The 12,133-nt window shown below is 53.9% G+C and overlaps 4 protein-coding genes across 4 annotated transcripts; 2 read left to right on the top strand and 2 right to left on the bottom strand.

The window, feature by feature from the left end:
• Positions 1 to 948: 948 nt before the first annotated feature.
• Positions 949 to 3,046, bottom strand: DSM5745_00804 (MFS transporter; the record flags this gene model as incomplete). Its single annotated transcript, XM_026742820.1, has 7 exons — positions 949 to 1,496; positions 1,552 to 1,964; positions 2,033 to 2,182; positions 2,245 to 2,462; positions 2,526 to 2,538; positions 2,601 to 2,700; positions 2,830 to 3,046. The coding sequence occupies 7 exons, from the start codon at positions 3,044 to 3,046 to the stop codon at positions 949 to 951; spliced, it is 1,659 nt and encodes a 552-aa protein (XP_026608665.1).
• Positions 3,047 to 5,618: 2,572 nt separating this feature from the next.
• On the top strand, positions 5,619 to 7,785 carry DSM5745_00803 (potassium channel family protein; the record flags this gene model as incomplete). Its single annotated transcript, XM_026742819.1, has 3 exons — positions 5,619 to 5,872; positions 5,947 to 6,085; positions 6,148 to 7,785. 3 exons carry the CDS (start codon positions 5,619 to 5,621, stop codon positions 7,783 to 7,785), a joined length of 2,031 nt encoding a protein of 676 aa, XP_026608664.1.
• Positions 7,786 to 8,162: 377 nt separating this feature from the next.
• Positions 8,163 to 9,294, bottom strand: DSM5745_00802 (uncharacterized protein; the record flags this gene model as incomplete). Its single annotated transcript, XM_026742818.1, has 5 exons — positions 8,163 to 8,243; positions 8,326 to 8,429; positions 8,485 to 8,683; positions 8,772 to 9,205; positions 9,273 to 9,294. The coding sequence occupies 5 exons, from the start codon at positions 9,292 to 9,294 to the stop codon at positions 8,163 to 8,165; spliced, it is 840 nt and encodes a 279-aa protein (XP_026608663.1).
• A 1,614-nt stretch (positions 9,295 to 10,908) lies between these two features.
• Positions 10,909 to 12,116, top strand: DSM5745_00801 (uncharacterized protein; the record flags this gene model as incomplete). The annotated part of the gene is made up of 2 exons (XM_026742817.1): positions 10,909 to 11,121; positions 11,178 to 12,116. 2 exons carry the CDS (start codon positions 10,909 to 10,911, stop codon positions 12,114 to 12,116), a joined length of 1,152 nt encoding a protein of 383 aa, XP_026608662.1.
• Between the last annotated feature and the right edge of the window lie 17 nt (positions 12,117 to 12,133).

The raw sequence follows: 12,133 nt of genomic DNA, 5'->3' as shown, positions 1-12,133 counted from the left end.
CGCAAACCTGACAATTTATTTCCAAGCCGCACCTCCAGCCCGCCTACTCCGGTTTTTCATGACCCTTGAGCACCCCGAGGACCAACTCCGAGGTCCACAATGCGTCCATGCGTCCATTCCCACGATCGGAGCATGTCCTGTCTTCCGAAGAAGGCTCCATCTCGGGTGACCGTCTTGACTCCATCTACCACGCTTGAAAATATCTCCGATGATTTACCGAGCAAGGGCCCGAGGCCATCGGCCGATATCCAATCATATTGGACTTCGTCCGCCTCTCGCCGCTTGTACACCGTTCTCAAGCCGGACCGTCGCTCTCTACAAGACCAAGCGGCAGCTTTAGACACCCGTTACAAGCCTGGACGTGATGTCATCAGCAAAACACTCGGACCATATCCGTCTGCCAAGCCCGGCTGTCCAAGGTACCAAGTCGCGGGTCACCGAGCTTGGACTCCTTGGAGACGACAATGTCGGCACAGGTTGACGGTCCGATGCCGCTTGGTTTTCGTACCAGTGGTTTCTTGACGTTGTTTGGCATTTGCTTTCCCACAAAGACAAAGGTCAGCCAGTCCTATCGCAGTTCTCTGCCGTGGATTGATTGCGATGTCCAAGATATTCCTGGTTAATTGGCTTGAGTCAATTATATTCCTCTAGTAGAAGGGTCACCATGAGGTGAGATTATGTACACTTCTATACCCGCCTTTATATTGATTCCGCTTTTGTTTTGTATCGCAACCACGACCACGAGCCCGCTCGCTCAGTCAGTGGTCGATTTATGATACCTAGGCAGGTCTCGGCCCTTCTTTATTGAAGCGAAGCGGCAATCGTCTCGCAAACCGGGGAGGTCGCGTTTTATGTGGCAACCATACTTGCCATTCGACTCGCGCCCGACCTGCTCTCTCTTTCCTCTCTGCCTGGCTCAACTCTCATAGCTAGCATAGCTAGTCAAAGCTAAACAACCTGCTTGCCCCTCGTCTCAAACGGCAAAAACACCATCGCCACGAACGAGGCTAGCAGAAGGCCACCACTCGCATAAATCGGGGCAATGGGGTTTCCACTCGCATAGATACCGATAATCGGCGCCATGAGACCTGCAATACGATTCAAACAGCTCGCAATGCCTGCTGCGGTGCCGCGGTTCGGCGCGGGGAAGACCTCAGGGGTGTACGCGTACAGCACACCATACATCATCATCTGGAAGAAGGATTCGAGCGACGAGCACACGAGCTGCACGTTCGGGTCCTTGGAGGCCGTGAAGCAGAAGAGCAGGACGGCGGTTATGGCGGTCGAGATTGCCATTGTGCCCTTTCGCCCAATGTACGGGAGTCCGACGAGCCAATAGGCGACTAGCGGGCCGGGGATTCCGCAGACGGCGGTGATGGCGTAGTTGCGGTAGGTTTCGTAGACAGTGGAGTTTGCGCCGATGTATTGCGGCAGGAAAGCGTTGAAGAGCGTGTATCCCATGCCGATGCAGGTCCAGCAGAACCAGATGAGGACGGCTGAGCGACAAAGTTAGCGATCAGACACATGGCATCACGATTGGTGCGGACGTACTGGAAAAACCTAGCTTCCTATCGGCAAACAGCGGCTTGATCTGCTGGAGGGAAAATCGTTCGAGTGAGCGCTTGACAGCACTGGCAGCTGAAGTCTCCTTCTTCGCCTGCTCCGCCGCAGCCTCTTCCGGGAATCCGCCAACCTCGTTCAGGACATCGACGGTCAGCCACGTAGTGGTGCGGTTCTTGCGCGCGATGCCCTGGACGGCGGCGACGGCTTCTTCCTGACGGCCGCGCGATATCAGGAACTTGGGGGACTCGAAATAGGTGAAGAGGAAGAAGCGGCAGATCCACATAAGAAAGGTAATGGCTCCCAGGGTGAGGACCAGGTAGCGCCATCCCCAGTTGTCGGCGCGCGTGCAGGTTGCGGCGTCTTCACAGGAGAAGTTGGGGATGAAAGCCCAGGCGAGCATACTGTCACCGTCCATCAGCTTGAATTTGCATAGGAGGATAGGATACTAATTCTCCTGGGAATAACTCACCTGGAAATCAGAGTACCGACGGACCACCATGTCGCCAGAGCACTGAGCAACTCACCCGAGTCGGGAGGGAGACATTCGCAAAACACGGCGGCGTCGACTGGCAGGTTTCCGCCAACCCCCAGGCCTAGACACGCATACAGAGCACAGGTGCTGAGGTTGTTAGCCAATGCCCCAAAGACCTTTCCCGAACCAAAAAGGGGAAACCATCTTACCCAACCCAGTTAGGCCCGCCACCAGCGGCAAGACCAAAGGCACCACAGAGGAAAAGCGTGCAGTTGAAGGCCGGTCGTCGCCCGATAATATCAGATGCAATACCCCAGAAAGTGGCGCCTACAATCAGTCCAACAAAGAGCGAGCATGTCGCGAATCGAGACTCGGACTCGCTGATGCCGAATTCCATGGACAGCGGTGTCAGTGTTAGAGCAACGCCCTGGAAATATCAATGGTTAGTGGAGGCCCTGCGCCTTACTATGGCGTTAAGTCAGAGTCATACCTGCAGCCAAAGGCTGAAGTCAAGTCAGCATTCTATTCACGTTCAGAATACGGCAAGTTAGGTGGAGCGTCTTACTTGTCGGCAACCCAGCCGAAGCCACAAAGCGTAAACAGGCCCCATTGGTAGCGACCCATTCCGATGTCCTGGATGGCCCTGTTGATGATCTTGGCTTTCCCTATAGTTGTGGAAGAATAAATAAGCAACGCCATCTCAAGCAAGCGCCAGCAGGCGGCGGGGGCGGGATGGAAGCGGGAGCGATTTAGCCATGCACGCTAGCCAAGCCATGCACGCTAGAAAAACGTACGGTCATAGGCAGAGTCATGGCCGGAAACAACAACCCCCGATTCGATTTCTGCGCGCAGAGACTCGATTGTTAACTCTCCGGCCACGCCCTTCTCCTGTGCATTGGCCTCGTTCTTGGACTCGGTCACTGGGGCCGTCGAGTCGCGGGCGAGGGGGACCACGACCTCTGGGTAGAAATCGCGGTCCCGGTTGGTTAATAAGTCCTTCCAGTTAGGCATGTTTGCGTACGGAGCGTCTACCGAGCCGAGTGGAAAGTGATGGGGTGCTAGAAGTCCGCGTTAGGAGTTGGTGGGGTGCCGCAATGGAGTGTTGCTGTGGAATACAGTCGCGAGGGAGAGTGGCTGCAATGGAGGCGGTTGCGGTTGCAATGGACAATGGTCGCTAGGAAGCTGTCGCAAGGATTATGGTCGCAAAGGCTCAACTCGCTGCCGTCTCGAAGGTGCGTGGCGCCGTGGAACAACGGGATAGCCGGTAAAAAGGTATGTTTGGCGCAGCGGGGTGAAGCCGACGGCAACTACTTGCTTGCTTGCAGCTACTTGAAAGCTCGAGGTGGTCAAAGTGGTGGTAAGTGGCAAGTGGGAACAGAAATCTCGTTTGGGAGACTATCAAACGCAACGCTGGGAGCGGGCGACAGTCGAAATGACAGCGGCAGCGGCGAAGAGTGGCAAGGTCGAACTCGAAAGTCTGCCAGATTGCACGCAGGACGAGGGGCATCCGCGCATCAAATAGCTTCGGGGTTGCCCTCTGGCGCCATAAAAATTTTGTGCCAAGACGTCGCGATGGGTCGCATCCGGTTTCCAGCGCTGGGTCCTAGATTGGCCAACCATGAGGCTTTTGGCAGCGTAGCTTGACCTTTCAAGCTCCACCGTCCCAGCCGGTGCGGCAGATGCGGAGGTGACCGTGCGGTGTCGCTGACCTTCCATCTTCGGGAGACGTATCCGAGAACGAGAATTCGGGGTGAAAGACATGGAGCACTGGAGAACCAGTATACCCCATCGTAATCACCGGCTGTCTGTGCTCGAGCTTCAAGCTGTATGCGAGTGAGGCACACGAGCAAACTTGGGAGTCGGAACTGGCCGGGGGATTCGGCAAAGGCGGCGCCATTGGTCGGCAGTGGCTTGGCACTATATAAGCGAGCAAAGCGATTGGCCAGATCTGATCTGATTGTACATAATCGCATTACAATCTCAGATCCATCGGCTACGTCATTGGCTACCATACCGAAGCCGTGCACATGCACAGGCCCTGCAGGAGGATGAGGACGAACTATGGAGCACCCCAAATGTGCATTCTGGGGTATACGGCTGTGTCGATATCAGGGAGTAGACAGAGCGCAAAGATCGGATGCATGTGCCTGTCTGGTAGGGCGGGAGTCTTTCGGATTAGGAACATCATCCCGCAAGTCAGCATTGCAAGCTGCAGTTTGGATGGGGTCCTACCAGGAAACAGGAAGAAAAGACTAAGGTAGCTACAGGGAACTCCTTAAGCGCCATCCAAAGCTCATATTAGTATATAAAGGGTAATCAAGAGCTCGTCCGTACTCCAACCCTGAGTTGGAAGCGTCGCCCGCAACTAATCGATAACAGAACAGAAATAACAATAAAGGTAGTTTAGCCCTAGAAGTAGAAAGGTACTCGGCGCCATATGCACTTGCTGCTTTGCTCTTAGAGGCTCTCTGCAGGAGACAGTACTCGGGGCCCCGACGATCGGGCGCTTGATACCTTACTCCATACATAGGAATTTAGTTTATGTGGCGCTTAGCTTTAGCCAAACGCTTCAGAGATATTTGGAGGATCTTGTTATCTAGGCCTGCTCAGGATGCTACCGGACGGCCTTGCTCGGAGATGTCCATGGACGACTATGCTACATTGAAGAGGCCTGGCTCATCTTCGTTACTTCTACTTAGACAATGTTATAATCACGCGCGAATTTGGAAAATCTTTCCGTCGTCTACCCAATTCTGTCATTCATTCCAGTGTCTACTACGCTGAACCTGAACCATATTGTCAGTCTCTAGCAACAGCGATGGAGGGAAACAAGCCTGACAAAGAGAAAACGAGTCGTGCACAGCCCCAGAAGCTTCTAAAATATATAAAGAGACAATACGAGACCTCTCAAAAGCAACGCAACCTGGTGAAAATGAGCCAGAAGGACCCTTGTGGAGTTAGGGCTTCTGGCTGTCCGGGCCTCCTCTAGGTACCGCCCACGTCCGGTATACTTCAATTTTTATCCGAAGAGTGATTAAAAGCATGCTAGTTCTGCCCTGCAACTACTGTTTAAGAGAACTGCGCTTCTCTTATAAACTGCCACTATCTAGATGCTGGCTTCTGGCGGCGTCGTCATGCGCGGAAGTAGGGAGATGGGAGGGCAGCATCGGACTCTCACTACAAGGATATTAGTGTAAGATCTAATCAGAAGGTCCTTTACCAGAAATTTAGCCATTGTAAATGTGATATATATTCGAACGAGACGTAAAGGGCTCAGCAATGGTAGTCAGCAGGGCACGGTCACATGCAACTGACCTCGATCCCCGGGGGCTTGCACCAAGTACGTCATAGACAGAAACAGCTCTTTCAGCGAAGATTTTTTTTTTTAAAAAAAACTTTGTTACTAACATTTTTGATCTTTCGTTCATAAGATGAAATTGATGATCTTTCGCCATGTGCTCCTCAACCCTCTCCACCCGGTTCCCTCGATGAAGGATCCATGGAGAAGGGCTCTAGGCAGATAAGGTACCCGACCGCATCATATCATCCTCGGTATCTTATACGGCATCTCCACAAAACCGCGATGCCAAAGGCAAGGAATCCGAGTCTCTGGACTCACCTCGAGAGTCACTTCCAGATGAGACCGCCAGACGACGACGAGCCGCAAGACTGGTGGGTCGCATCGACCGCGATCCCCCTCGCAGCCGCCACAACAGGACCCCTGGCGAACCTCATGTCCATCGTTGCGCTGGTGAGCCCGTGGCGGAATAACATTCTCTGGGACCAAGTCGGCGTAGATGGGACGGTGGTGGAAGTTGGATTTGCGGATCCGAAATGGTGAGTTGATGGACACTTCCAAGGTACCTAATGGTGCTCTGTTGTTAGGGCTGATCCAATGGTATGACGGACAGGTGCATTGCTCTCAATGCCTTCTCGCTCGCATGCGGTCTGGCGGGGAATATCTTCCTGCTGTGCAACTTTACCCGCGTGATACGGTATATCGTTGCGTTGCCACTGTCGATTTGTCTCTGGCTGCTGTCAACGGCTATCGTGAGTCCCGGCCTGGCACATAAGCAGAGGAATCATGACCTTCCTCACTGATCACCTCATAGTTAGCCGGCCTAACAGCCTCAATGTCCATATACGAACCCCCCACGCCCCCAAACCAAACCTTCTCCCAAGCCTACTGGAGCGCCGTGATCTCCGCAGCCCTCTACTTCCTCCTCTCGCTCACCCTAATGGTCAACATGCTCGGCTACTTCCTCGGCCACTACCCACAGAACTTCATACTCACCGACGACCAGCGCACCCTAATCCTGCAAACAATGGCCTTCATCGCGTGGCTCGCCATCGGCGGCGCGATCTTCTCGCAGGTTATCGACATCGCCTACGCCGACGCCGTCTACTTCTCCAACGTCACGATCCTTACCCTCGGCTTCGGCGACATCACCAGTCCCGACCCTGTAGCCCGCGGTCTGATCTTCCCGTATGCAGTAATGGGGATCGTCATGCTGGGTCTGGTGATCTCGAGCATCCACCGCTTTGCAGGGGAATTGCAGCGCGATAATCTTGTGATGAACCACATCGAGCGCAAACGCAAGGCTGTCGTGCGGCGCTCTGAGTCTCAAACCGAGCCTAGTGGTCCTGACACCGGCCCCGCCACCGAGCTCTCATATCGACAGCGCCATACCCGACGACGTCCCATCGTAAGCACCATCACGGCCGGAGGAAACCCCTTCAGACGAAGCAGCACAGGCACACGCCTCAACCTAATGCGCGAGGAACGCGACCGCTTCAATGCCATGCGGTCAATCCAAGCGCAGACCGCGCGGTTCCAACGCTGGACAAGTCTAGCGGTTAGCATCATTGCCTTCGCGATCGTCTGGACATGCGGCGCGCTAGTTTTCTATGCGCTCGAGGATAGCCTGTCGTACTTTGACGCGCTGTACTTTGGCTTCTGCTGCCTGTTGACGATTGGGTACGGGGATGTGACGCCGACGACGAATGCGGCGCGGCCGTTCTTCATGGTTTGGTCCTTGCTGGCCGTGCCAACGATGACGATACTGATTTCGAAAATGGGTGATACGCTTGTTGGTGGGTTTAAGGCTGCGACGAGCTTTGTGGCGACGAGGACTTTTTTCTTTCCGGAACGGGGTCACTATGCTTGGGGTTATAGGGGGATGGGGAAGGTCTTGAAGGTCTTTGGGAGGAGCTCATCATACCGAGTTCCTGCCCAAGACAACCTAGCTAAGATTTCGGAAGAAAACCATAATCTAGACGTGGAGGAAGGGACAACGTCATGGCGACGCACGCCTCCAGGCCAAGGCAGCTCCCAGAAAAAGAAGTTGATGTCGCTCGAAGATCTCGCGCGGAACCCAAGTCCTCCCTCGCCGGAACTAGCACAGCAACTCGCCCAGGCCATTCAGCAAACCATTAAAGACGCGCTGACCGGCGAAGCAAAAGAATACAGCTACGAGGAGTGGGTCGGCTTCACGCGGTTGATCCAGTTCACGAATCCAAATGTCAATACCAACAACACTCCAATGACAGGAATGAATGGCGACGGGGCGGCAAGTGGGAGCGGAATGGCGCTTGATGAAGACGAGTACGGTGTGCTGAGCTGGGACTGGATCGGAGAGCAGAGCCCGTTGCTGGCGGAGAAGACGGAGCCCGAGTGGGTGCTGGATCGGCTTTGTGAGAGCTTGGTCAGGTATGTTTCTATGCAGGGGAGGGCGGGAGACGTTGGATGAATAATCCTTGGATTATTGGCTGTGTCTTGGACAATTGGCCGTGCTTATATTAGACCATACCCGCCCGACGAGAACTGGCTTGCATAATTCTCATCGAGTCGTGATCTTGTCCGTGGCAGTGGAGAGGTGTCAGCCCTACACTAGCTGAGACGAAGGGGAGGTCGTGTGCTCGGGCTGCGGGGAGGGCAATGTAGAAGAGAACCGAGGTAATCAGCACAATGGCTGCTCTGGCGGAGTTGTTAGCTTGTTCTAGGGTTCCAATGTTTTGTGTGCGCCACTTAGCACTGTCGCGGCCACTGGGACATGTTCGCCGGAACGTACGTTTTCCGCTTCGTTGGCCAGCCTCTCTTTCCTTAGGTAGAGGTCCCAAATCTGATTCAAGGGCTTGTAGTACGACCGTCCTTTTCGATGAATTCGCGTGTGCGTTTCAACATGACTGAGGACTTGAATCGGGGGGTCTAGGCCATTTCGTTAGCCTCCCCAGCCATGTCAAGCTCCGATAGGCTGTCTTAGAGCTAACCGTGACACTCTCAAGGATACGTGGCCATGGTGCTCCTCGGGCCGATCCGCGTTTTCGAGAAGAATATCTCCATATTTGTCCTGCCGCTGCTGCTGTTGCTGCTGTTCGGCATCTTCGTCAATCCCTTCCTCGTCAATACCATGGGACCGTCTCAGGAGTTATGCCAAACAGCTCATCACCATATTCACTATCGACATAGTCTAGTGGTAGCTCTGGGATTTTGGTCGTTGCTCCGAGTTGGAATTTGGTTGACGCAACCGCCTGCATTGTATCGCATGAGGCCCTCGTGTTCTCTTGTCTTGGTGCAACCTGGAATGCCGATGGTGTATCTCGGGAATTTCCAGTGGGAACAAATCTAAAACCATTTAATTGCTCCTCCTGCGACAATATGTGTTAATCCGACTAAAAGTCCACTTATCGTCCGGGCCGAGAGGTGCTAGGTCTTGGTGCAATACAATTGTCTGACCTTGGGCGGCGTCATCCGCCTCTGTCTCCTCACCGAGAATCTCATACGCGGCGTGGCGTCTACCCCATCTTCAACAAGCTCTTCGTCGCCTTCGTCACTTGCTGGTGAATCCGGACTTGGTTCGGGGACGGGGCTCCTTTTGGACTTCTGATCACGCCAGGCTCGGAACCTCTGGTCTCTGATGTTCTTTGCGGCCGCGGCGCGATCAGTAGCCGTTGCATTGCCAGTGTCCATGAGCATCTCCAAAAGCTTATCCTCGACCTCCGCTGTCGTCACAAGAGTAGGAATAGATAGGTCATCGAATGTCCTTGCATGCTCGACTCTAGGCATCAAAAAGTCGTATTGGATCTGGCCGGTGTACCCTTGCGCTGTCTCGGTGTTTTTATGTCGGGCGACGTATCTGACGGCTTCGAGCGCTTTCACGACATTTACCGCTGGAGTTTCGATCAAGGATGTCACGAAGTGGACCAGCGCGAATTCCGTGATTTCGAACATACCCACTCAGGCCCGTGGCCTTCGACATTTTGATAATGGTCCGTTGCGAGGCGTCAATCTCTCGCAGTTCTTCAATCAAGTAATTGGGTGTATTCGATACAAACGCCGGAAGAACAGGTCTGTCTGGATAGATGAGCTGAAACGTTCGATCGCGCCGCTTCGCAGTGGCTGGCAAGAGTTCTGCAGGCAATGTCTGTTTTATCGCGCCAAAGCGAAGGACGAGGATGAGGATGGTTTGAATTGGTCGATGAGTCAGACCTCAGGGGAGAGACTTGAAAAAGTGCTCGTCTGGGCTGTTCTGGGACCACTTTTGGCCCTTCATGAAGTGTAGGCTCAGTTTGCTAGTGATGTCCCGAAATGACCGACCTCCAGGCTTTAACTTCATGACAATATCACCCTCGCGCGAACAATTTCCTCATTTGTAGAGCTTGCTCTGGGCGACCTCGGCGCCCCTTGAGGAGCAGTCGTATTGTAGGATAGCACATACCTGTGAGCGGTAGTGTAGGTAAACGCGATGAATAGAGCCCGGAGCTGGAGGCGAGCGTGAGTTGCTGCAATTGCATTTGTAGTAGGAGCTAACCGCTGATTCCTCCAAATCAGGAAGGAATCCAGAGCCACGTGACACTTCTTGGCCTCAGGCCGCCTAGCCCGCGCCGACGTTCCTCAGGCTACAAGGCCACCAAGTGCTCAGGCTACAAGGCCACCAAGTGCTCAGGCAACGCCACAGCGGTGGTATTAGCAAGTCTGGTGCAAAAGCCTCAAGCCAAACGTCGCCAGCTTGGTGTCAAGCTTCAACTACGAGATACGAAGACTCAACCAGCGGCCTAATCAGTTTGAAAAGGAAGTTCTGATGGTGAGCAAGCTCTGGGAGGTTCCGGGGTCTCGAATAGACGATGAACAGTGATATATTATGGGCTATTCCCTATCACTGACATCACCAATATCGGTATTCAGGCAAAGAAAACCTCCACACATTGCTTCGGGCACTTTATGCTGCCTGGATTTCCTACATGCTGTATGTGCAGGAACCCATGAGCGGCATATGTCGCCTTAGATGGTCAATGAAAACAGTATCTAAATGCGCCTCTATCTTGAGCGTCAAGAAATATGATCTTCGAGAAACGCCTTGGACCCTGAAGACTCTTGGAAGTTGGGTCTGTCTTTGGGGGCAGCCTGGTTGCAGCAGACCACTGATTTCCGCGCAACTTCATGCGCAATGCGCATACCCGTGTGGCTGCTTTGCGCACTTTTTGTTATTGGACGGCACCCCCAATGTTTGATCTGGCTCAGCCACTGATTCGTATAGTCTTGCGAATCCCGAGAGCGACCGGTCCAGAGCCCACCAGCCCAGTTCCCAGCTTTGACCGCTGCGTTCACGTCGTGTCGTTGCTGGTGTCTCACATGAGGTGTCTCATAGGCATGAAGAGCAAATGCATGTTGCCGTGATATCATACGCTATCACCGCCTGAAGATGTCAACCCATCAGCTCAAGAAAAAAAAAAGAAAAGATGGTGGGAGAAACAGCGATTGAGCGACAAACGGAAAAGAAAAACTTGAGCTCTCCCACCTCCGTCCGCTGGAATGTTCCAATTTTTTCTCAGGAACTCCTGTCTAAAATGATTACCACCATTTGAGCGCAAAAATGATCCAGACGAAGCGACTTCAGTCACCGAGGGATAAACTCACTGGCAATGGGTCAAACCGTCCAAGTCTCAGAGCAAAGAGGCCAATTCTCGCGCAGTCCGATCCTAGAAGCTCGCCCGCCCGGCCAGCCAAACAGCCCAGGCTGGATAACGATGACGAAGAAAGCAACTCAGACGACGGGGATATTGGCAGTGATGGCCAGACACGGCCGGTGAGATTGCCCCGTTTCATCGGTAAGGGTGAGGATCAACACTCACATTCTGAAAGCTACGGAGTCCCTCAAAACGGTCCCAATTCCATGCTTCGCACTCGCCCGAGCGACCGTCGGTCATCGTGGCCAGTACCCCAACCACCGGTCAAGGCCAACGGCGGGATCCTTCAATTGTCTCTCCCCAGCAGAGGCCGCCTCACCCGATTCCTACTCATCCTCCGGTGCCGATAACAGAAGGGCCGCCAAAGCATGCCCAGGAGCCAGCCCAGGTCCAAGTCAGATCCCCGAGACCCGTCCAAATGCAAATCGACTCCATCGTATCCGCCAAGCCTGGTCCTGTCGCCGCGCCCCCAGCCGTGCAAGCCCATATTCCCCAAACGACGGGAAAACCAAGCGCTGAAAGTCGCCCTAGCAAGCCGCCTGAGAACGCGGTAACCGTGACCCGAAACCCACAGTCGCCAAGCGACAATGTCGATGCCTCTGGCCTCAAAGCTCTCAGACCTTTCGAGCCTCAACCAACACCGGAAACACTTCTGAAAGAACCAGACGCGAGCTCCTCCCCAGCGCCCAAGCCAGCGGACACTCCCGAGCCCAAACTCACGCCGAGTCTCTGCTTCCGCTACGGCCTGCAATACCTATCCCAATACGTCAAATTCTCCGAGCAGAACGACGAAGCACAAACCGATAAGACGGCGGTGCTACAAGCCGAGGTCGTGTCTCTGCGCGATAAACTCGAGGAATCGGAGAGGAGGCAGGATCAGCTGAAGACGCAGCTTGAGCTTAAGAGCCAGGATCTGGATAGCCTTAAGGGTTTGCTATCGCAGGTTACGGCGGATTTCAACAAGCAGCTGGATGATGTTAGGGCGGATACGAGGAAGGTTATGAAGCAGCAGGAGAAGTTTCGGGGGGCGGAGGATTGGAAGGTCTCGGATATGTTGAATATGATGGCTATGGCGAAAAGTCAAAGGGGTGGCAGCGTAACTCCGGACGTCTAGGAATCCTACACAATGGA

This window comes from Aspergillus mulundensis, assembly GCF_003369625.1.
Source record: "Aspergillus mulundensis strain DSM 5745 chromosome Unknown scaffold_0, whole genome shotgun sequence".
Taxonomy (NCBI): Eukaryota; Fungi; Ascomycota; class Eurotiomycetes; order Eurotiales; family Aspergillaceae; genus Aspergillus; species Aspergillus mulundensis.
This window is presented reverse-complemented; position numbering and strand designations above follow the sequence as displayed.